Consider the following 25,582-nt stretch of genomic DNA (forward strand, 5'->3'; position numbering starts at 1 on the left):
TAACGGAGCAGAGTCCAGGCATCTAAAAAAGAGCATTCGGACCTTTTGTAATCCGTGGTGGGATCTAAAAAAAGTCTCTTTTTGAGACTTCTCAAATTAGTGCATTCTTTCCAGGATTCAGTTTGGCAAGATGAATTAAAATCCTTAAGAACGGTCATAAGTTTTTTCAATTAGTAATTCCTTTCCAGGATTTATGTTAAGGAAATAAACCAGCAACAAGAATTTATACACGAGGTTCATAGAAGTGTTGTTTATGATAGCAAAAAAGTTAGACATAACACAAAAGAGTAGAAAGATGTGTATCAGAATGCCAACAGTGATAACTTTTGGGTAGCAGATTTATAGACAACTTATTTTCTTTCGGTTACTGTAATTACACATTTTCCCTAATAGGCATTTAGAACTTACGTGGTCAGAAAGAAACAAAACTTCTTTTAAAAAGATGAACATGAAGAGAAGGAAAGGAGATGCACAGAATTGCTTTATTAACCTTAGATGACGGGACCAAAGCCAGACTTTAGGGGCCTCTCCTGATTCAAACAGAAAGTGGATAATCATTTGGCAAAATTAGGGATCTCCCCCAACCCAAATATTGAGTAATTGTCTCAAACTCTCTGTCCTTAGCTATGGGTTACAGCTCAGTTGATAAAATCCTGGCTATTTCTCACCTTTTACCTCCTTGCAGCTACACTGTGTGATTCAGGTCCAGAAGCTACCAACATGTGATCTGTAAATAATTTGATATGCTATTCACCAGACGCAATAGTAATTTTCCAGCCTCTGGTTTCCACAGGCCATGTGGATGCCACTGAAAACTCACATTTACTTGGGGCTGGACCAGGTGACTTTTGCCAAAGAGCTAACAAAAACTCCAAGGTCTCTGGGCAGAGCCCTGGCAAAGCAAGGCTGTTGGTGAGTAACTTGAAGAAGTGTGCGCAACCTCTGCCCTCTCCATTCTTCTCCTTCCAAACCTTTCCCCTCTAAAAAGCCACATTAACCTTCCATTTTGAACATTTTAATTAGAAAGTTATAAAACATCATGGTTCTTTACACAAAATTTGCATTAAAATAATTTAACAAAATGCAAAGCAATGTTTATACACATCTTTAGCTATCTTTCCATATCTCATTACCTCTTTGTGATTCAAACCAGCAACCATTTTTCACTTAAATCTCAAGAAAAAATTTTTAGGCAGATAAACACCCCTACACATTAAACTAAAGAAAACAGGTAGAGGAGCTAGTGCCAGGATATTTTTGTGCTTGAATACTTCAAAATAGCTTTGTTTCCAGAACTCTTATTTTGTTCAGCCTGGAAGAAAAGGTGCTTTGGAAATAAGAACTGAATCTCCAAGGTAAACTGAGGCATACACTGAGTGTGTTTGTGGGTGGGCATGAAGCTTGGATCACAGTGGGTATGTCCTTCCAGGGCCAATGACATTCTAGATCATAAAGCAGATCCATCCATCCTCTGAAGAAGCTGCATGCGTCCTCAGGATGAGAATGGAGAGTCAGTCTTCTGTGTACAACAGAGGCCTGTTCCAGTGGTCTCTTCTTCTGCAGACGCTCAGTGAGCCATGAGGGTAATCTGGCAGGACCGCCTGTCATGCTGCTAATGGCCAAGCTGGATTGGGCTGCCTGGGCTAACATCTTCTTTATTCCGTCACTGCCGCTTGTGTGTCCTACCCAAAGCTGCCTGCTCCAACAGGCACCCTGTTCCCTAGTCAAGGGAAACACAAGTAGCTGGGCTTCTTGCTAGCCCTCCAGATAAACTCTGTGGTTGTTGGGCAGTGGGAGCAAGCCAATAAAACAACAGTTCCTCTGTCACTCACATCCTTTTCGGGAAGTTGGCGGAGGGCGGCGGGGGTGCGGGGGGGGGGGGGGGGCGCTGTTAAGGAGGAGGAATGGCAAGTCTCCAGGCTGTTGGGTGAAGGCCAGAGAGAAAGAACCTGTTGTTACAATCCTTACTTCCCCCACTGTTGCTGAGCGGATTGTGAATGAAACAGCACTTCTGACTTCAGCCTATTCCACGGGCAGAGAGAGGGCAAAAGGCAGGGCAAAGAGCCAGCCACACCAGGGCAGGGATAAGGGGCTGTTCAGCTGAGCTGATGACAGATGACTGTCTGTTAGGCCGAGGGCAGGTGGATGGTCCTAGTGTCAAGTCGCCCCTCACGTACACGCACACATGTGTTCTTGAGCGCTCTTTCTCTCTCTCCAGTTCTCTAGTTAAAGGCCTCTCAGTTCTCGGAATCAAAGCTCTGAATGGGAAATTTAGATGCCCAGGAGTGGAAAGTGCTAGTGACCTGCGTATCTATCACAAGAGAGTCCTGAAAAGCGTAAAACTTGGTTTACGATAGGGGGAAGAAATGCATAACATGTTTCTCAGTTCATGAGACCAAAAGTCTTTGCTTGACCAGAGATGGGACTCTTTCCAAGATGTCTGAACTGACTGTAGTTTTCTCCTGAAATTCAGGTCTCAGGCAAAAAACAAACAAACAAAAACAAGCAAATTACAGCCTTCAGGAACCCTCTGACCTTTCCACAAACTAGTCCCTGATGATTTGTTAAGTGCTTAGATGATATGGAATTTGTGTAGAGAAAAACGAGAAAGAATTGCTCTTTGTCTCTGATAGGAAAACACATATGTTGGCACGTGTCCATGGGCTCTTTTCAGAAACATCATAAGATGGCAGTTGTAGGAAGACAACAATGAGGTAATCAGGGTCCTGCTTAGTGTTTTCAGAAATGATCTTCTTTTTAAAGATTTTATTTTTTTCCTTTTTTCTCCCCAAAGTCCCCCGGTACACAGCTGCATACTCTTAGTTGTGGGTCCCTCTGGTTGTGGCATGTGGGACGCTGCCTCAGCATGGCCTGACCAGCGGTGCACATCTGCGCCCAGAATCCGAACCGGCGAAACCCCGGGCTGCCGCAGCGGGGCACACAAACTCAACCAGTCGGCCACGGGGCCAGCCCTAGAAATGATCTTCTTAAGATAAGTGCTCCTTATACAGTTCTCCCTGGGGCATTGCTGTTACAGGGACCGTGGTGACCACCTGATTTTGAAACACAAATCTTTTGATTCTTTCAAATACCCAGAGGAAGATAAGCAGGATACTGACATATTGGATCCAGGCAAACTTGATCATTTCCCAGAATCCTGGTAGATAAGTACACACAGTTAAGGAGTCAACATACGACCTTTTCTAAAAAAATGTTAAACCAAAGTTTAGTTAGACAGAAAATGGCAAAAATGTTTCAAATACCCTTAAGATAAAAGGGATAATAAAAGATTATTAAGTCAAAAATATGGATGATTCTGACCTAGAAGAATGGCTCATAAAGAACTATGAACAGGAAATGAATTTTTTGCCTGTACGAACAGCAGACGGAGTCATCTCTGTGAGGCTACAATGCTATAGCAGATTTCCAGTCTAAGGCTTCCCACATCTGTTCCTTCTTGGGACTACTGAGGAATTCTTTTTTTCTTTTTCAAAACCAAGCTACTGTTGGCTCTTTAACAGAAAGGATATGAAATGACTTCCGCGGGATAACGAATGACAGCATTAATCACAAACGGAGCTTCAGCAGCCCTTCCCACCAGCCAGATGGGGTTGGCGTCAGTCAGGATGGTGGTTACTGAAATGCAGACAATCAGGGGTTAACCCATGAAGGCTCGCTTTGGCAATAAACAATTGAGGGCTATAAAAAAGTTTTTTGACCTCTCAGACAAATTCTACACACCAGAACTCATCCCAAAGAGACAGTTCAAAAGGAAAGAGAAATTGGATGTACAAAGTTGCTTAGACATTATTTGTTAAAATAATTGTCAAAATACTTATGTTAAAAATGTGGAAATAGTCCATGTGTTCTTCTGTAATTGCTAAGTGTCTAAGCAAAGGAATACTATGCGACCAATAAAAACAATACCAATTAAAACCTTGTAGCAGCATGGGGAAAGATTTATATTACAAAGAAAATAAAAATAAATTGGATCCTAAAGCATCTCTAAACTATGAGAGCAGCTGTACAAAAAAAATCTGCATATGGACAAAGACTGGAAGGAATAAGGAAAGGAAAGTTGATTTGTAGTTTTTTTTAGTTTAGTATCAGTGTTTTTAAATTAGTTTTAAAATTCCTTTATTTTTGGAATAATGCTGCTAGAATATTAAATAAAATCAGGAAGAAATACTGGAATTGGAGTCCCCTACTCATCAAATGTCTGTATGTAGTATCTGTAGGTAGTGTCCATGATATGTGGTTGCCAAGGAATACTTGTCAGAGAAAACCTCAGACCACCAACCAGCCAGACGTGCTGAGTCAGGCCCACGGGATGGCCTGAGGGCCTTGCCTCTGTAAAGGAGGGATACACTCTGCCTTCCAGCCAGAACCTGGGGGCCTTCTATTCTTCTACTTCGATTACTAATATGGGCTAAATCACTCATATACCCTATTTCCATCTGAAAAACATGGATGGTAATTGGTCTTTGGTTTCTTTTACAGGTGTGGTAAAGGGAGCAACTCAACAAGGCTTATATTTTAAAAAAGGAAACTCATCAAGCTAGTGATGGGATAAATATGGCAATTAATCAGCACTAACTGCTGGACCATAGGAGTGAGGGGAGGAGGAGGGCATGGGTCTCCAATTCTGTTTCTCTCCAAAGCCCCCACTAACCTGGAAAGTCTCTGGCAAGTGTCTGAATGAACTCTACCCATGACTCACCATTCCTTGCCTGGTAAGCAGCAATGATGTGGGTGAGGTCATAGTCACAGGCAAAAGGGCTGGTCCCGTTGATTACCGACACCTGAGATACAGCAGGAGGATGTGGTGTGAACACCCAGACAGCTTTCCTCACCTCTTTCCACCCTCCTGCCCACCCAGGTTCATCTCAGAGACCACCCTCTGACTCTTGGTGGCCTAGTCTAGCATCAAGAATCTTTTCTTCAAGGATGAATGAACTCTCTTGCAACAATTTAAGTCATTTACTCTCAGTCTTTCCCTTTGTGTGGATGGAAACAAAGGGTCAATAACCACTTTTTACAGGTTTTAAAGCTATTTATGAAATACCCCTCTCTATTCCAATGGGAGAAATAATTCTTTTAGTTTTCTTAATAGACCATATTTTCAGCTCCTTAGTTTTTTTCTTGCTCTTCTCTCAATGATCTCTAACTTCTTTCTCTTTTAAATGTAGATACAGAAATAGGATAAAGTACAAATAGTAAACATATAATCCTCTGAAGAAGGAAATTGCTTCTTCCCTCTAATATCATATTCCCATTGATATAAACCTTAAAATAAAAAGTGCTATGGGTTTCCAGGTAAAGACTGGATTCAGAATGCTGAGGACTTGGGGGAGGTATTAAAAATGTAAAAAAGAGGTTCCATTCCAAGATGGTGACATAGGAGCCTCCTGAACTCACCTCCTCCTACTGACACACTGAATCTACAGCTACACATGGAGCAATTCCCTCTGAAAGAAATCCAGAAACTAGCAGAGTGATTCATAAATATTGGGAGGACAAGAAAATACACACCAGCCACATCGAAACAGGTCTTGGCACACTGCCAAATACTGGGAGCCGCTAAGAACAAAGGTGGTGGCTTGGTTAAGATAAAGGTTTGAGAGACAAACAAGAGCTCAGGCTGGGCTGATGACAGATTCATCTCCTATGTGAGATCACTCCATCAAGACTGAGAGAGGGGGTTGTTTTATCTAATGTGCAGAAACCAACACACAGAATCAAGGAAAATGAAGAAACAGAGAAATAGATTCCAAACAAACAAAAAAAAACAAGCAAAAACTCTAGGAATAGACCTTAATAAAATGGACATAAATGATTTACCTGATAAAGGGCTCAAAACAACAGTCATAAAAATGCTCACTGAGGTTGGGATAATAATGCATGAACAAAGTGAGAAAGGACACTACAAGAAAATCACAGGCGAATATCCTTGGTGAACACAGATGCAAAAATCCTCAACAAAATATTAGCAAACCAAGTTCAACAGTACATTAAAAGGCTCCAATACCATGATCAAGTGGGATTTATTCCAGGGATGCAAGAACAATTCAACATCCACAAATCAATCAATGTAATATACCAAATTAACAAAATGAAGGATAGAAATCATATAATCATCTCAATAGGTGCAGAAAAATCATTTGACAAAATTCAATAGCCATTCATGATAAAAAACTCTCAACACAGTAGGTATAGAGGGAATATATCTCAACATAAAAGGCCATATATGACAAGACCATAGCTAACATCATACTTAATGGTGAAAAGCCAAAAGCTTTTCCTCTAAGGTCAGGAACAAGACAAGGATGCCCACTCTTGCAAGTTTTATTCAATATAGTACTGGAAGTCCTAGCCAGAGCAATTAGGCAAGAAAAAGAAATAAAAGTCATCCAAATCAGAAAGGAAGAGATAAAATTGTCTTTATAGGCTAATGATACAATATTATATATAAAAAATCTTAAAGATGCCACCAAAAAACTGTTAAAACTAATACATGAATTCAGTAAAGTTGCAAGATACAAAATCAACATACAAAAATCAGTTGTGTTTCTATATGCTAACAATGAAGTATCAGAAAGAGAAATGAAGAAAACAATCTCATTACATTGCATCAAAAAGAATAAAATACTTAGGAATAAATTTAACCAAGGAGGTAAAAGATCTGTACATTGAAAACTATAAGACATTGATAAAAGAAATTCAAGAATACACAATAGAAAGATATTCTGTGCTCATGGGTTGAAAAAATTAATGCTATTAAAACATTCATATTACCCAAAACAATCTACTGATTCAGTGCAATCCCTATCAAAATTCCAAAGGCATTTTTTCACAGACATAGAAAAAACAATCTCAAAATTTGTATGGAACCACAAAAGAACCCGAATAGCCAAAGCAATCTTGAGGAAGAACAAAGATGAAGGCATCAAACTTCCTAATTTCAAACTATATTGCAAAGCTATAGTAATCAAAATAGTATGGTATTGGCATAAAATCAGACACATAGATCAATGGAACAGAATAGAGAGCCCAGAAATAAGCCCATGCATCTATGATCAATTAATTTATGAGAAAGGAGCCAAGAATCCAATGGGAAAAGCACAGTCCCTTCAATAAACAGTGTTGGGAAAACTGGACAGCCACATGCAAAAGAATGAAATTGGACCCCTATCTTACACCACACATAAAAATCAAATCAAAATGGATCAAAGACTTAAATTTAAGACCTGAAACTATAAGAAAACATAGAGGATAAGCTCCTTGACATGTGTCTTGGGAATGATTTTTTGGATTTAACACCAAAAGCACAAGCAACAAAAGCAAAGTGGGACTAAGTGAAACTAAAAAGCTTTTGCACGACAAAGGAAACCATCAACAAAATGAAAAGGCAACCTACAGAACAGCAGAAAATACTTTCAAATCATGTATCTGAGAAAGGGTTAAAATCCAAAATATATAAGGAACTCACAAAACTCAATAGCAAAAATAACCAAACAGGGCCAGCCCGGTGGTGCAGTGGTTAAGTTCGCACGTTCCACTTCTCAGCGGCCCAGGGTTTGCCAGTTCGGATCCTGGGTGAGGACATGGCACCGCTTGGCAAAAGCCATGCTGTGGTAGGTGTCCCATATATAAAGTAGAGGAAGATGGGTACAGATGTTAGCTCAGGGCCAGTCTTCCTCAGCAAAAAGAGGAGGATTGGCAGTAGTTAGCTCAGGGCTAATCTTCCTCAAAAAAAGAAACAATCTGATTAAAAAATGGGCAGAGGAACTGAATAGACATTTTCCCAAAGAAGACCTACAGATGACTAACCAGTACAGGCATACCTCATTTTATTGTGCTTCACTTTATTGCACTTCCCAGATGCTGCGTTTTTTACAAATAGAAAGTTTGTGGCAACCTTGTGTTGAGCAAGTCTACTGGCGCTATTTTTCCAACAGCATTTACTCACTTCATCTCTCTGTCACATTTTGGCAATTCTTGTGATATTTCAAACTTTTTCATTGTTATTATACTTGTTATGGTGATCTGTGATCATTGATCTCTGATGTTACTATTGTAATTGTTTTGAGACACCACAAACTGCGCCCATAAAACACTGTGAACTTAATCAATAAATGTTGTGTGTGTTCTGACTGCTCCACTGACCGACTATTCCTCCATCTCTCTCTCTCTCCTCAGGCCTCCCTATTCCCTAAGGCACAATATAGAAATTAGGGCAATTAATAACCCCACAATGGCCTCTAAGTGTTCAAGTGAAAGGAGGGGTCACACACCTTTCACTTTAAATCAAAAGCCAGAAATGATTAAGCTTAGTGAGGAAGGCCTGTCGAAAGCTGAGACAGGCTGAAAGCTAGGCCTCTTGTGCCAAACAGTTAGCCAAGTTGTGAATGCGAAGGAAAAGTTCTTGAAGGAAATTACAAGTCCTACTCCAGTGAACACACAAATGATAAGAAAGTGAAATAGCCCTGTTGCTGATCTGGAGAAAGTTTGAATGGTCTGGATGGAAGATCAAGACAGCCACACCATTCCCTTAAGCCAGAGTCTAATCCAGAGCAAGGCCCTAACTCTCTTCAGTTCTGTGAAGGCTGAGAGAGGTGAGGAAGCTGCAGAAAAGTTTGAAGCTGGCAGAGGATGGTTATGAGGTCTGAGGAAAGAAGCCGTCTCCCGACACAGACGTGCAGGTGAAGGAGCGGGTGCTGGTGGAGAAGCTGCAGCGAGTTATCCAGAAGATCCAGCTAAGGTAATTAATGGAGGAGGATACACTAAACAACAGATTTTCAATGCAGACGAAACAGCAGTACATTGAAGAAGATTCCATCTAGGACTTTCACAGCTACAGAGGAGAAGTCAGTGCCTGGCTTCAAAGGACAGGCTAACTCTCTTGTTAGGGGCTAATGCAGCTGATGACTTTCAGTGGAAGCCAGTGCTTATTTCCCATTCTGAAAATCCTAGGGCCCTTAAGAATTATGCTACATCTACTCCGCCTGTGCTCTATATGTAGAACAACAGAGCCTGGATGACAGCACATCTGTTTACAACATGGTTGACTGAATATTTTAAGCCCAGTGTTGAGACCTACTACTCAGAAAAAAAGATTCCTTTCAAAATATTACCCCTTAGTGACAATGCACCTGGTCACCCAAGAGCTCTGATGGAGGTGTACAATGAGATTAATGTTGTTTTCATGCCTGCTAACACAACACCCATTCTGTAGCACATGGATCAAGGGGTAAGTTTGACTTCAAGTCTTCTTCTTACTGTTGTTGTTATTTATTTATTTTTTGGTGAGGAAGACTGACCCTGAGCTAACATCTGTGCCAATCTTCCTCTATTTTGTAAGTGGGATGCCTCCACAGCATGGCTTGATGAGTGGTCTGTAGGTCTGCGACCGGGATCTGAACTTGTGAACCCTGGGCCACCAAAGCAGAGTGTGTAAACTTAACCAATGTGCCACCGGGCCAGCTCCAAGTCTTATTATTTAAGAAATACATTTTGTAAGGCTATAGCTGCCAAAGATAGTGATTCCTCTGATGGATCTGGGCAAAGTAAATTGAAAACTTTCTGGGAAGAATTCACCATTCTAGATGCCAATAAGAACATTAGTGAATTATGGGAAGAGGTCAAAATATCAACATTAACAGGAGTTTGGAGGAAGTTGATTCCAGCTCTCATGCATGACTTTGAGGGGTTCAAGACTTCAGCAACTTTTTATACATAATGCAGACTTAGACTACAGTATAGTATAAACATAACCTTTATATGCACTGGGAAACCAAAAAATTTGTGTGACTTGCTTTATTGTGATATTAGCTTTATTGAGTTGGTCTAGACCCGAGCCCACAATATCTGTGAGGTATGCCTGTACATGAAGGGTGCTTAACATCACACTAATCATCAGGAAAATGCAAATCAAACCACAATGAGGGGCCACTCCATGGCCAAGTGGTTAAGTTCACGTGCTCCACTTTGGCAGCCCGGTTCGGATCCTGGGTGCAGACATGGCACTGCTCATCAGGCCATGCTGAGGTTGCATCCCATATAGCACAACCAGAAGGACCTACAGCTACAATATACAACTATGTACTGGGGGGCTTTGGGAAGAAGAAGAAGAAGAAAAAAAAAGCAGATTGGCAACAGTTGTTAGCTCAGGTGCCAATCTTTGGGGGAGAAAAAACCCACAATGAGATACTCACACCCATTAGAATGGCTGTTATAAAAAAGACAAGAGACAACAAGTCTTGGTAAAGATGTGGAGAAAAGGGACCCCTTGTTCAATGTTGGTGGGAATGTAAACTGGTGCAGCTACTATAGAAAACAGTATGGAAGTTCCTTAAAAAAATTAAAAATCGAACTACCATATGATCCAGCAATCCCACTGCTGGGTATATATCCAAAGGAAATGAAAACAAGATAGTGAAGAGATATCTGCACTCCCATGTTCTTTGCAGCATCATTCACAATAGTGAAAATACGGAAAAAAACCTAAGAGTCTGTCACTGAATGAATGAATGGATAAAGAAGATGTGATATACGTATACAATGGAATATTATTCAGACATGAAAAGAAGGGAATCTTGCCATTTGCAACAAAACGGGTGGACCTTGAGGTATATTATGCTAAGTGGAATAAGCCAGACATAAAAAGACAAATACTGCATGGTATCACTTATATGTGGAATCTAAATAAAAAGTTAAACTTATAGAAACAGAGTAGAAAAGTGCCAGGGGCTGAGGGGTGAGGGAGATAGGGAGAGTCTGATAATAGGGTATAAACTTTCAGCTAGGGGCCGGCCCCGGGGCCGAGTCGTTAAATTCATGTGCTCCAGTTTGGTGGCCCAGGGTTTCACCGGTTCAGATCCTGGGCACGGACATGGCACCGCTCATCAGGCTGTGCTGAGGTGGCGTCCCACATGTCACAACTAGAAGGACCCACAACTGAAAATATACAACTATGTCCCGGGGGATATGGGGAGAAAAAGGAAAAATAAAATCTTTAATAAACTTTCAGATATAAGATGAATAAGGTCTGAGGATCTAACATATAACATGATAACTATAATTAATAATAATATATTGTACAATTAAAATTTACTAAGAGAGTAGAACTTTGATGTTCTCATAAATAAATGAAAAAGATAAATATGTGACGTGATGGACATGTTAATTAACTCGGGAGGAATCCTTTCACAACGTACACATATATCAAATTATCACAATGTATACTTAAATAGTTTATCATTTTGTCAATCATACCTCAACAAAGCTGAAAAAACAAAAAACCAGCAAAGACCTTTCCCAAGCAAAAAAAAAGTGCCATGTTAAGTTTATGTGTTACAGTCTTCCTCTTTTTTTTCAACTTAGGTTGATTACGAGCTAGGGTGACCATAAATCCTACTCCAGGTTTATATCTCTAGTAACCGATAGTATCTCTCTTTTATTTTCCAAAGTAGCCAAGCCCAACTTATATGGGCCCCCTTGTAATAAAATAAAGATTAGTAATGAGTAAACACATACATGTGATCTGGCCTCAGACAATTCATGGCCCTGTGACTTTCAAACTGTGGCGCTTTGGGAAAATTAATTAATCCCTGGAAGCCCCAGTCTCCTCATGTGTAAAATGAGAGCTCATTCCTTCAGCAAACCTGTCCGAGTGGGTACAATGTGCCAGGCACTGTTTCAGGCACTGGGGTGAGAGTATAGAAGATGTCAGTGCTTTCACCACTGAGGGAGACAGCAAATAAACAAGCCAAAAACATACCTTTCATATTTCAGATGAGAGTAAGAAAAGTATATCAGAGTGAGGGATGATGCAGAGAGAGGGGAATGCTATTTTAGAAAGAAGTGTCTGGGGGCTGGCCCCGTGGCCGAGTGGTTAAGTTCTTGCGCTCTGCTGCAGGCGGCCCAGTGTTTCATTGGTTTGAATCCTGGGCGCGGACATGGCACTGCTCATCAAACCACGCTGAGGCAGCGTCCCACGTGCCACAACTAGAAGAACCCACAACGAAGAATATACAACTATGTACCGGGGGGGCTTTGGGGAGAAAAAAATAAAATCTTTTTTAAAAAAAAAAAAAAGAAAGAAGTGTCTGGAAGGACTGTGCTCAGGGGCACTTGAAAAGGGCCCTGAATTGTGTGGCAGAATAAGCTATGTGGATATTTGGCTAAGGGAAAGGCAGGTGCAAACGCCCTCAGGCTGGAGCTGCTTTGTGGGTCTGAAGAAGAGCAAAAAGGCCAGTATGGCTATAAAGCAGCAAGGGGAACAATGATGGGATGAGCAGCTGGAGAGCTGGGAAATGACAACTGTAGGCATCTTTTGAGGTTGCTGTGATGATTAGAGGAGACGATATAATTAAACCCCTTAACTCAGAGCTGGCATAAGTTACATGCTTAATAAACGACAGTTAGGGGCCAGCCCCGTGGCATAGTAGTTCAGCTCATGTACCCTGCTTGGGCGGCCCAGGGTTCCCAGGTTCAGATCCTGGTGTGGACCTACACACCACGCATCAAACCATGCTGTGGTGGCGTCCTACACACAAAATAGAGGAAGATTGGCACAGATGTTAGCTCAGGGACAATCTTTCTCAAGCAAAAAGAGGAAGACTGGACATGGATGTTAGCTCAGGGCCAATCTTCCTCACCAAAAAAACCCCAAAATGAACAAAAAGAGAAACACGATGGTTGTTATTATTTTTCAAATGTTTTACATGAACTGAAAAAGATAACTTGAAATAAGCCATTTGTGTGTGTGTACCCAAAAACAATAAACAATTTGGTTCTTAGACAAAGATTTTTTTTCTCTCTTTCTAGATGTAAATACAGGCATATCTGTCACTATATTTTGAACTATGGCAAGAATTCCTCAGAAATCCTCTTTTATGCCACCCACAGAGAAATGCTATTTCCAACTTTCTTTTCTCCTTCTTCAAAGGATTTGATAATCACTAACATATAGAAACAAAGGAGATGAACAATAAGAAGCATTCTTACATTGTATCGAACATCTAGGCCACCATAGTGTAGAGGCTGCTTCTGCTGCAGCCTCAGGTCTCCGTTCACATATAACTGGGACCCTGGAACAGCGAAGGAGGATTGGAGAAATGCCATGCTCTGCATCACGAATGTTGACATCCTCTGAAATCATTAGAGTGAGAAACAATACCAACTTTGGTGAGATCTGAAGATCTCTGGGTTCTGAGTGTCACCTGTCTGTGGCTGAAGCCTAATAGTCCCTCATACACCTGGGTTAGCTATGCAGGAAGCACTCTGCCGAACACCCTTTATGCTATTAATAGCTCATATATATTAATACGACACCAGTGAAAAACATTTAATTTGCTTCAGTTAAATCCCAAATTACACCTCAGAAAAGAGCCTTTTACAGTGTGGGCTTTCCTAGAAACAGAATGAGGGCTCTGTTCTTTAAAAGACAAAAGGGAGAGGAAGGGCTTCCCTCAGGAATTGACTCACGTGCAATTGGTAGGAGAAAGTCAAGATGAGCTGCACAGCAACAACGTGCTCCGTGGACTGCAGGGGTAGCTCCAGTTTAAAATGTAACACGTCCATCTTCCCATCCTGGTTTCTGTCTTCTTCTCTAGTCTAGGAAACCCAAAGAGGCCCAGTGACCCTGGTCCTTAATAAGTCGGGAAATATCCATATCACTGTTGTACATACACATGATCCATTGTTCTGCCATACACAGGTACTCTCTCTCTCATAGAAAAAAAAAGAGAAACATAAATAGGTAGAAGTGGATCAATACTGGGGAAAGAGAGACAGTGTGCATGGCCCCTGAACTTCATACTTGCGCTTCTCAACTATTCAAGGGCCAAAATGAACAGCAACTGGAAGTGGCAGTAACAATATACATCAGGATGGCATTTTTCTTTTTCAGTTGTCTCATTTGATCTCTTGTTTGTTTTGTTGCTGGGATTTTCTTTTTTATAGATGAGCCAGAGTTTGTACAGAAAATTTAAATAGCACATTACAATTGTCCTCTACTTGTCTAGAAGTCAACTTTTTAAAATAGAAAAAAAACTCATACTAATCATTACACTTTCCCCAAAACGACTCAGCAGAAAAACACCAAGCTCTATTTATATCTTCTTTAACCACAAGCATCTTTGCTTCAGATTCTCATTGTTGGACCTCATCTCATCACTGATGTCAGGACTTTAAAGCCAAGTGCATCTTTTAGTACAAATCAATAAAATGAAAAAGGAAGCTAAGTAAAATTGGTAAGGCATTAAAACGACACAGATACTCTATAAATTATGGACATGAAAGTACGGATAGTAGAGATCTGAAGAAGGAAAAAGACAAATTACAGCTCATAAAAAAACAGTGGTATCCAGTTTTGCCATCCATAATCTTGCCTCCTAGTGATCCTAAAATGACTAGGAGGAAAGGATGGTTCCTGAAATGTGATACTGCTGACACGATTCCTTGGCACAACACTGGATTTTGTTGCTACAACTGATCCTTTCCCACTGTAGGTTCCCAGAAAGATTCTACTATGCTATATCAACATCCCCATCTGAATTCTCCATCTACTGATTCATTTTGCTTTCCACCAACACCATTATGTGAGGAAGAGATCTTTGTTCTTTTTCAGGCTAATAAGGTCTTTTGAGATGGAGATATCTCAGTTTTCAGAACCTTTCAATCATTTTTTCCTTCTAGACAATAATGTCCTTATCCTAGGCCTAGCTATGGAGAAAACTACCCTTCTCTTCTGTTGGATACTATTTTTTTCTGTCCTGTTTCATCAGCTCCGCAGGTGCAGGGGAGGGCTATCTGCTACCACGGCTGATGATCAAGTTACAGAGGCGATTACGTATTAGCAATTATGAGCAGGATGGAAAAGAGGCTGCCTTGTCTTCCTGTGAATTTTCTTCAGTTGGTATCTGGGAAGACTTGGAAGACAAAGTCGGGTTAACTCTCTGTAGTGGATCCATGCCTTCTGGACCTTTAGAGTTGGACAGGAAGACAAAGATCAAATGTCTCAACTTGCAAGAAAGGACAGTGGTCAGGAGGAAATTGCCAGAAGAATTCAGACTCCAACACAGTGGCGGGGGGAGAGAAAGGCATTTCATTTGATCTTTACAATAAGCCTAAGGTAAGCAAAGCAAGTATTATCCCGATTGTATAGATGAGAAAATTGAGGCTCACAGAGGTTAAGGGATTTATTGGGTATGGCGAGTAATGGTAAAGACAGAATTTGAAATCATGCCTTTGACTTCAAATCTGGTCCTCTTTCCAGGACTAAAATGCCCATACTCAAAAAAAAAAAAAAAAAAAAACCAAAGAGAAGATGTTGGGTAGGACAGGACAAATCTTTTTGTAAAACATCATCATCAAAAGTACCAGCGTAAGTCTGTATACTTGTTCATGTACACACTTTTATTCCAAGTTCACAGAGAACAGAGATCTGGCACGGCACTGCCATTAGTGTCTACTTGTTAAATTCACTCATTAATTTGTCAAGGATTTTTTGAGGGCCTACTATGTGCTAGGCACTGTTTCAGGTGCTGGGAACAATGGCAAACAAAATAGACAAAGTCCCCACTCAAATGGAGCTGACATTCCTGGCCAGGGAGGCAGAAAATAAATCAATAAACAAATAGATATCAGGTGGTGATAAGTGCCACAAAGAAAAATGAAGCAGACTAAAATTAGAGAATGACAAGGTAGATTTTTACAGAAATTTTTACAGACAATATTCAGGAAGACCTAACTGTCAGAGACCTGAATGAAGTGAGGCGACGAGGCACAGAAATATCTGGGGAAAGAGTGATCCAGGCTAACAAAGTGCATGTGCTCTGAGTAAAAGCGGGTGAGTGTTTGAGAGAGTGCGGCGAGGCCAGTGCAGCTGAGCAGACTGAGACAGAGGTGGTGAAGGATGACGGCCAGGAGAGAGCTGTGAGGGTAAGCGATGATGCAAACGGTGCATCCCCCATAATGACCTATCACCAAGGTCGACTCCCTCCCACAGGGCTGAGGAGGTGGGCTACATTTGTTATCACCTGGACTACTGATGAAATCAATTACTTAATGCCATTTGGTTCAAATCAGGCTTAACACATGTGCAACAGCCATAAAGGTAGGCAATCAAACAGCTAATACTTCTTTAACACAAGCTCAAAGTTAGTATCTAAAATCCAATGGGTGTATCTAGCTAAGAGAATTCATAAATCACACCATCACCTTATTTTTATAAGGTATCTGTGCAACTTGGAACAATTTTTATATCCAGTGATTGTCTCATCTGATCTCTGTGCATACCCCAGGAGAGAAGTATTATTACCAATAATAATAATTAGAAAGGTAGATACTATCATGCTCTTTATATAGATAGTTACATTGAGGCTGAAAGAGGGTATGGAACCCCATGACAGAACTGGGGCTAGGTTCTAGGTTTGCTGACCCCTGATTCAGTGCTCCTTCTATAACAGCCTACGAGAACCCTAATTTAAAAGATTTCTGGTGGTTAAAGCAGGATAAGGCTTTACAGGTATGTGTGAAATCAATACTAATATACTAGGCATTGTTGGATTTACTCAATGCCTATCAGTGCACCTGTATCAATCAGGGTCCAACCAGGAAAACAGAAACTAAACAGCGATTTTAACAGAATTTAGTATAGGAAATAATTGGTAATACAGGTATTAAAGGACAAAGGGAATGCTGTGCTAACACAGAGAAGGTGCCTGCAGGAAGCAGCTCCCGTGCCTAGGGCTGGAGAAGAAAGGGAAGAGGTTGGCATTCCCTTAAGGAGCTGGGACTCAGACCTCAAGAAGGGAGTGCTGCTCAGCTAGTGCTGGCACCTCTGGAGCTTGCAGGAAAAACCCGCAAGAGGGAATCGATAAGGCTGAAGGAAAGACTCCTTCCTGTTTGCATCACCCCGACAATGATTCTTCACCGTGGGAGCAGCCACTGGTAGCAGTTTCCAGTTTTTTTCCACTCCCAGAACAAGGCTCATCATGCCTCCTACTGGCAGAGCCTAACAGGGAGCCAGTGGGCAAAGGAGAATGTGGTTTTCAGCATCTCAGTGTGAGCATCACAAAGCAGAGTATGAGAGGGTGTGTTTGGAGCTGACACAAGACCTCATAACAGCACACCATCTGACTGTAAGAGCAGCTGTAAATTTAAGGAGAGCCATTGTTTCCGGAGTGCCCTGACTTGCAACATTTTTTCCACCATGGATTCTATAGTATCTGATGGTTTGTTGGAATTTTGTTTGGTTTCTGTTTGTTTTCAATCTTTTGAGTCACTATTCTCTTATTAAAGGTTAATTTTCTATTTTATACCAGTGTCCATTTTACCATATATTTGTCATCATTGGGTGTTCCATTTTTTCTTTTTATGCTGAAAATTCTCTTTGGCAGTCTTTGGGTCTGTAGCAAAGCAGGGATCACTACTTCATGGCTCTTAGACTCATCAAATCCTTGCTACCTGTATTTCAATGAATCTAAGGTACCATCAATTGTAAACTGCACCATTATTTTATATTCCTGTAAGACAGAAAAAATATTTCCAATTAAACTATGACACAATGCTTTCTAATCAGAGTATTTTGTACTTATTGAAGGAGCTTTTAGACTTCAGCATATTTATATCAGATATCATATTTCTGCACATACAAAAATATAAGCAAAATAAATTGATCCAGGGATTCCCAAAACTTCTTTACATTGATTCTTTTGAATCACTTTTTGACTCAGTGATATCCGAACTATTCTATGTAATTTTGTCCTTTGTGCCATCAAGCACATTGATTATAAAGCATTTTAAAATACAATCCATAAAGGGAGCTAAAATCCGTTGGTCTAGGCTCTTAAGCAGGCTTTAAAATTGCGTAGAGCTAGCCTATTTTTAAATGCCTCTTGAACCTTCCCCTACCTGCTCTCCATTGGGTTCTTAGGGGTTAAAACAGTGTTTTACTATCTTACTATTTTGTCAATTATACCTCAATAAAGCTGAAAACAACAACGTTTTACTATCGTCTCTGGGGATTTCTTTCAAGTTGCTGATGTCCCTTCTGCAAGTTTTGGTGCTGGCATGTTTGACATTTGCACATGTGTAGGCAATGAGGACTATGCCAAACCTGTCTCTTGTCGAACAGCTATTAGAGGACACCACAGACAGGAAGACACAGTCTGTTTCTCTTGGAGATAATTCCACGTCAGTATATAGAGATCCATTTCATTAAAAAAATAGCTATGGGGGCTGGCCCCGTGGCCGAGTGGTTAAGTTCGCGCGCTCCGCTGCAGGCGGCCCAGTGTTTCGTTGGTTCGAATCCTGGGTGCGGACATGGCACTGCTCATCAAACCATGCTGAGGCGGCGTCCTACGTGCCACAACTAGAAGGACCCACAACGAAGAATATACAACCATGTACCGGGGGGCTTTGGGGAGAAAAAGGAAAAAATAAAATCTTAAAAAAAAAAAAAATAGCTATGTAACATTCCACTGGGTAAATGTACCACAATTTCTTTAATGAGTCTTCTATTGCTATGTAGGTTGTTTACAATCTTTTGATATTACAAACAATGCTGCAATAAGCAACTTTTTATATGTCATTTCACCTATGTGCACAAACCTTAGGATACCTTACTAGAAGGAGAAGTAGGCACATGCATAAGTAATTTTGCCAATATGGACAAACAGTCCTTCAAAGAGGTTGTACCAATCTACACTCCTACCAGTGATATATAGGAATGTGTTGCTTAATGACAGAAATATGTTCTGAGAAATGTGTCCTCAGGTGATTTCGTCATTGTGTGAATCTCACAGAGTGTATTTACACAAACCTAGACAGTATAGCTTACTATACACCTAGGCTAGATGGTGCTAATCTCATGGGACCACAGTTGATGGTATATGCAGTCAATCGTTGACTGAAATGTCGTTATATGCAGCACACAACTGTACAGGAATGCTTACATGCTTCCTTATGTCTTGCCCACAATGTCACCAAACTTGTATTTTTGCAAATTTGATAGATAAAAAATGGTATCTCAATGTACCCTTAATTTGCATTTCTCTAATTATGAGTGAGATCTCATATGTTTAAGAGTTATGTTTCCTTTTCTAGAAACTATTCATATTCTTTGTCATTTCTCTATTAGGTACTTGGTGTTTTAACTATTGATCTGCAAGCACTTTGTTTGGAAAATTAGCCCTTTACAGTGACACAAATGGTAAAACATTTTTCCTAGTTATAACTGTATTTTGACTTTGCTTATGGTTTTCAGCATGCCAGTAATTTTTAAAATTATTTTTATATAGTTGTATTTATCAAAAATGTTTCTTTTACAGCTTCTGGATTTTATGTCATACTTAGAACGGCCTTTCCTACTCCAAGATATAAAAGCTTTCGCTCATCATTTGTTTCCGTACTTTACTGATTTCATATTTTAAATGTAATTTTGATTTATCTGGACTTTAATTCTGGTGTACCATCTGAGGACTGACTTCATCTTTACTTTTTCCAGATGGCTTCCCAGTTGTCCCAACACCATTTTATTGTCATCTTTCCACACGGATTTTAAATGCCACTTTTGTCATATGTGTCCATTTCCATATTTTCTATACAAGTCCCCAAACCACACTGCTTTACTTATTACAACTTCAAGGTATAGTTTAATATCTGGTAGTGCTATTCTTCTTGTATAATCCTTCTTTTTCTCCTAGAATTTTTATTTTTCCATATGTCTGTTTCTCTTTCCCCCCAAATTATGTTTTCATTGAGATTGCATTAAAATTATCGACGTATTTAGGGAGAACAGACATCTTTACGATGTTGAATTTTCCTAGCCAAGAACATGACATAAATTATCATCTTTTTCTTTTCTCTTTTGTGTCTTTCAGCACTCTTTTAAAGTTTTATTCCTACGCATCTTGTGCATTTCTTCAGTTTGTTCCCAAGTAGTTTCTCTTTTGGGGTGCTACTGAGGTCTGTACTTCCACTGCCTCTCCTCATTTTTTGTATCTCATGATTTCAAACTATTCTCAAACCAAAAGCTCAGCCAGGCAGGAAGCAAATCATTTACTGAGAAAGACTGTAGATAAGAAGGCCATACATTACTTATAGACACTGGCCTAGAATGAAGGGGGAAAGAAGACTAAGAAAAATGAGCTTTGGTTTGGTGTTTTACAGTATTAAATTAGGCAGTATGAAAGAGGATTAATGGTTCCGGGCAACAAAAAACATAAGAGGTAGTCTTGGCTTCATAGATTTAAAATCGGAATCCACACACACCAGAAGCGGGGGGAACATGGGCAGTGCTCTCAGGGGAGCAGTTTCTGGTTACAGAGATAAGAGGCTAACTAGCAGTCCAAGTGGGGAGCCAAACAGTTGTGGTGGATCAACAAGTGAAAAGAACCAATGAATGAAACCTCATGCTATTTCCCTGTTTTCACGATTATACTAAGTTTTCATGATTATTTCTTAGACTCAAGCAACCAGAAGAGTATGATAGAGAGCGATACACAAATGTAAAGTAAAAGTTGCTACTAAAAATTTAAGACAGGGAATTCTAACCTAAAGTAAAACTAAGTTAATTTTTTGTTTATTTGGAATAAAAAAAACCCTTTTGTTTCCACTTTTGGAAAGGAAACACATGCACACGGAACACCAGAAGTACAGTGGGTATACAATGAAAAGCAAGCATACCTCAGCACTGGCCTCTCATCCACTCACCCTTCCCCAGAGGTATTATAATCTCAAACAGGAATAAAAATGAGCAACATGTCATGATTCGTGAGGAGCTATTCAAAGAAATCTGTCTCCTACTCCAATTCTATTTTTAAAATCAATTTAAAAGACCTAAGCGCTTAAAGAATCAAATTGTTCAACCATATCTGTTACAAAAAACAGACTTCCACTCCCATAACAAATATTTTAATCTCATTTATCTGATTATTTAGAAATGTATTTCCATGTCTTAAACAACATTTGAAGTGGCACTTCTTGATTTCTCAGTTTCAGGCATTCTTTCTTGACTTGACTTCCCACAAGGAAAGATGAAGATTTAGTTTTCTTTCCCTCACCTCCCACTAGCCCCCAACACAGACACAGACAGACAGACAGACACACACACACACACCCCCTTCCCATCTCCTTTTGTTTAGTCAATATTCAGTGTCCACATAATTATGACTACGTAAATCCCATTCACAACTCTGATTACTTTTCCTTTCTCACTTTTCCTTCCTTTTTATTTCTCTGGCGTTAATAATTATTTTATTTGCTTGCTTAGTTTTCTATGTACTTACACAATTTCAACAAACAGCTTCTATTCCAATTCCTCACAATTTAATGGTTAAAGGTGTAAGATTTATTCAAAATCTTGCTCACTGCAATATGCTAATAGTGAAAAAGTAAAAGCAAATCAAATATCCATCAAGAGGGAACTGATTAGATCCATTACAGGTTTTCCATGTCATGAAATACTTTGCAGACCTTAAAAAGGCTAAGGTTAGGGGGCCGGCCCTGTGGTTGAGTGGTTAAGTTTGCACGCTCCACTTTGGAGAGCCCAGGTTGCCGGTTAGGATCCTGGGTACAGACATGGCACTGCTCATCAAGCCATGCTGTGGTGGCATCCCACAGAGAGGAACAAGAATGACTTACAACTAGGATATACAACTATGTACTGGTGCTTTGAGGAGAAAAAAAAAAAAGGGAAGATTGCCAACAGATGTTAGCTCAGGGCCAATCTTCCTCACCAAAAAAAGAAAAGAAAAAGAAAAGCTAGGATATTTAAAAAAGAATAAGGTTAAATGTATTGATACACATACCAAACTGAGCCTTTTTTTAAAGATTTTTTTTAATTAATTCTATTTATTTATTTATTTTGAGGATGATTAGCCCTGAGCTAACTACTGCCAATCCTCCTCTTTTTGCTGAGGAAGACTGGCCCTAGATAACATCCGTGCCCATCTTCCTCTACTTTATATGTGGGACGCCTACCACAGCGTGGCATGCCAAGCGGTGCCATGTCCGCACCCGGGATCCGGGCCAGCGAACCCAAGGCCGCCAAAGCAGAGCGTGCAAACTTAACCGCTGCACCACTGGGCTGGCCCCCAAACTGAGCCTTTAATTTTATGCCTTTCTGTATGCCTGTAACTCTAATACTTTACAATGAGCATGCATTTTTATAATCAGAAAAAAAAAAAAGAAAATTTAAAGAATCAGAAAAAAACTAATCTGAATCATAGTTTGTTTGTAGTTACTCATATAACAATCAGAATTAATTTTTTTTCATGTTATTTAGTTGCTGGAAAAAAGTCTGAATTTCTTTTTCTTTAGCTACACAAGTTTGGCTTGTAGGCCAGTCATCTCAGACATGTGTAGAGATTCAACTTTGGAAAAAGGAAAACCAGAATTTTCATACTTCTGAAGGAAAACGTTTTCAGAAAATGAGCGGAAAGGGATGACGGTAAAGGAAGCACTCACTTATCCTGAACCAAAGACTACATTACAGACAGTAACATGCTTCCTTTTCGTCCTGGACAGCTGCAGGATGCAGCATCTAATGAGACAAGCGCAGGGACTGGGCCGCGCGACATTCTGGGGAGGTGGCGGAACCAATCAGCGCCTTGGCCTTCATCTGCATAAAAACGCCTGCCCCTCGCGTTCCCACCCTGTGGCGACGCACAACTGCGGCGACACGATGGGGTTCTAACAGGAATACTGCTCCGCCTTCAGGACTCACGAACTTCCCCGACCACCCTTCCATCAGGCCAGGCCCACGGAGATGACGGGGCCAGAGACAGGGTGTCCCCAGTCTCCTGGACTCTGTGTCAAGACGCAGACACTGACAGCAGTGGCCAACCTTCTTGGGGTTGGGGACGGCTTGGAGAAGTTGAATGACACAAGCGACTGTATCCCCCAAGGAAATTAAACATGCTCAGGCCAACGAGCCTGGGCACACAACTTGCGTGGGTTCACGAAGCCTTAAGCACCACGCTGGGGTCCCCGCGGCTGAGGCCGGGCAGCTCGCCACCCCACTCCCCCCGCCCAGTCCCGGGGGGCTGCTCGACAAGGGCGGGAACCACGCACCGAAACGAGCGGGACGCGCAGGTGATCCCCCTGCAGCCGGTTGAAGGCGGGGAACGTGCTCCAGGCGAGAAAGCCGTCGCGCTCGGATCCCAGCAGGGCCACGAGCAGCACCTGGTGCTGGAAGTGCACAGTCGGCTGCTCCTCGTAGCTGCTCCGCTTCAGCCAAAACCCTGAGGTAAAGAGGGCGGGAGGGCGGTGGGGAGGAAGTCAGGAAGGCCGGCCAGGGCGCCGCGGGGAGCTGTGCCGCGCACCGGCCGGGGGTCAGGCTCACCGTGGCTCCGGAAGGCCACTAGCAGCGGCGGGATGTAGGTGAGCGCGGCGGCCAGCAGCAGGAACAGCGCGGCCTTAGAGCAGAGCCCCGCGCGGTAACCGCGCTCGGCCGGGTGGGAGTAGAGCTCGTAGAGCGCCATGAGCCCCCCGCGGAGTCGCCCAGCGCGCTGGGGACCTCTCCGCGGTTCGAGAGGAACGACTAAGTTTGGCTTCTTCTAGTTGCCATAGCCGTGGTCTCCACGGCAACCGACAGCGCAGGGAAAGGAACCAATAGCAAGGAAGCGGGGCCACGGTAGGGGCGGGGCTGGCGGGGGCGGCTCCCGCTTGTGGACGCTCGACCTGCTTTACGTGTTACGCACGTTTCCCCAAAGGCTGAGTGGTAATAGATTGTTTCTGTGCACCAAAATTGTAGCGGTCGCCCGTGTTAACACTTGTGTAAAATAAGGTTTTCATTAAAAGTTGCCTTAAAGCAAATACCCGTTTATGTGTCATCTGTTAATCCCCGGTGTAGTCTAACCAGCCACAGCACACCCTACATTGGAGGAAAACACACAGAACATAAATGTGGCCGTGGTCCTGGATCTGGTCCTGGGCTAAGACCAAAGCCAGGTCCCTTTGTCTCCAAAGTTTCTGTTGCTTTCACTCTACTCCATGACAGGACAAACACGGAAACAGGACACAAATCTCGCAGCTCTTCGTGGGATAAATGATAATTACTACATAGCTCTCTCTGCTATACTTTGTTACCGTTTATTGGGTACAAGCTTCCCCGGTTTTAGGGGAAGCTACGGTCCTCCCCAAAGATAACACTTGCTTATCACTTAATTGAATGCTTCCAACCCTCGCCTCCCCCAAACCAGTATTTGGAACACGGCAGAAGGATTTTCTCTTTACCGTGGTTCACAGCCCGTTCTTCATCAAAAGGCCCTGAAGGATCACCCTGCAGTGCCAAGAGATAGTGTGAGATTTGTGCTCGGAGTGGAGTCCCGCAGTCGATGTCCCCCTCGTTTTGTTTTGTTTTTGAGGAAGATTAGCCCTCAGCTAACATCCGCCACCAATCCTCCTCTTTTTGCTGAGGAAGATTGCCCCGAGCTAACATCTGTTCCCATCTTCCTCTATGTTATATGTGGGCGCCTGCTATAGCGTGGCTTGATAACCTTACACACCTGGGATCTGAACCTGCCAACCCTGGGTTCAGATCCCTCCGAAGCGGAGCGCTCAAACCTATCCGCTATGCCACCAGGCAGCCCGATGACCCTATTTTGAAGGCAACCTAAAAGTGGTTTTTAGATGAAGAGAACAGCTGAGATCCTAACAACACAAACAGAGAGAGGTCGAGACCTGCCCATTTGGAAAAACTATCCAGGGTTCTTACCATAGTCCAAGGTGACAATGTCATCAGCCATAAGATGCTTTTGACATATCCAGTCCAGTACTGCTCATTCCCGATTTAAAGCTTTTCTGGGATGGCAACACAGCTCTTAAATACAGGAATTGTTAGGCTTAAATCTATGTTATGATTCTGACATTATATTGTATCTCTGCTTTAAGTGGATGACTTTCATTTATTTAAATAACCATTAAAACAAGATTCTAGGATAGATGGTTCTACTGTTGTATCCTGAGGGTGGATCTATTCTGAGGAAGGAGGTGTTTGCTCCAAAGCGCCTCCTTTCAGCAGAAGGGAACACACACTGTAACTAGTGTCACTTGGTCACTTCTGAAACAGAGGGAAGTGACTGTTAAGGATGTAGGCATATTGGGAGGGCAAAACGGGTGATTAGGCTCACATGTGAGGGGATGGGCTATAATTAGTTTTCGGGTGGTGAACATGATGTAATCTACACAAAACTTGAAATATATTATGATGTACATCCAAAAATAAATAAGTTAATTAATTAAAAAACAAAACAAAAAGGAATCTAGGTGTATGAAGTGCTTCAGCCTCCCCTGAAATGCCAGGAGCTTTGCCAAAGTATTTAATAATAATGGATACTAATATTTACTCTTTGTCTCCATGATTTGAGGAAGCTAGTCTGTGTTTTTAATTCTTTAAGAGAGAATATTGGATTTTTTAAAAAATGCTAAAGATCTGTGTATGTTGTATCATTTTCACACATTCATGACTGAGAACTGACTTCTCAGTTTCCATAATTTTCTTGTTTCCTACAATTTATCTCCAAGATCAAAGAGAGTTGTTCTCTTAAAACTACACATTTTAATCCAGTTT

The 25,582-nt window shown here is 41.4% G+C and overlaps 1 protein-coding gene across 2 annotated transcripts; it reads right to left on the reverse strand.

Annotated features, from left to right (window-relative positions):
- Positions 1-235: 235 nt before the first annotated feature.
- On the reverse strand, positions 236-25,264 carry TMEM231 (transmembrane protein 231). Of its 2 annotated transcripts, XM_001501532.5 has the most exons (7): positions 23,354-25,264; positions 23,083-23,252; positions 13,489-13,617; positions 13,009-13,152; positions 4,721-4,802; positions 3,531-3,636; positions 236-3,168 (listed from the first exon to the last, which is right to left on the reverse strand). In XM_001501532.5, the coding sequence occupies exons 1-7, from the start codon at positions 23,490-23,492 to the stop codon at positions 2,988-2,990; spliced, it is 951 nt and encodes a 316-aa protein (XP_001501582.1). In that variant the 5' UTR covers positions 23,493-25,264; the 3' UTR covers positions 236-2,987. The 2 variants fall into 2 exon arrangements, with proteins under 2 accessions (XP_001501582.1, XP_070119222.1); XM_070263121.1 differs by lacking the exon at positions 13,009-13,152.
- Between the last annotated feature and the right edge of the window lie 318 nt (positions 25,265-25,582).

This window comes from Equus caballus, chromosome 3 (assembly GCF_041296265.1).
Source record: "Equus caballus isolate H_3958 breed thoroughbred chromosome 3, TB-T2T, whole genome shotgun sequence".
In the NCBI taxonomy this organism is placed as follows: domain Eukaryota; kingdom Metazoa; phylum Chordata; class Mammalia; order Perissodactyla; family Equidae; genus Equus; species Equus caballus.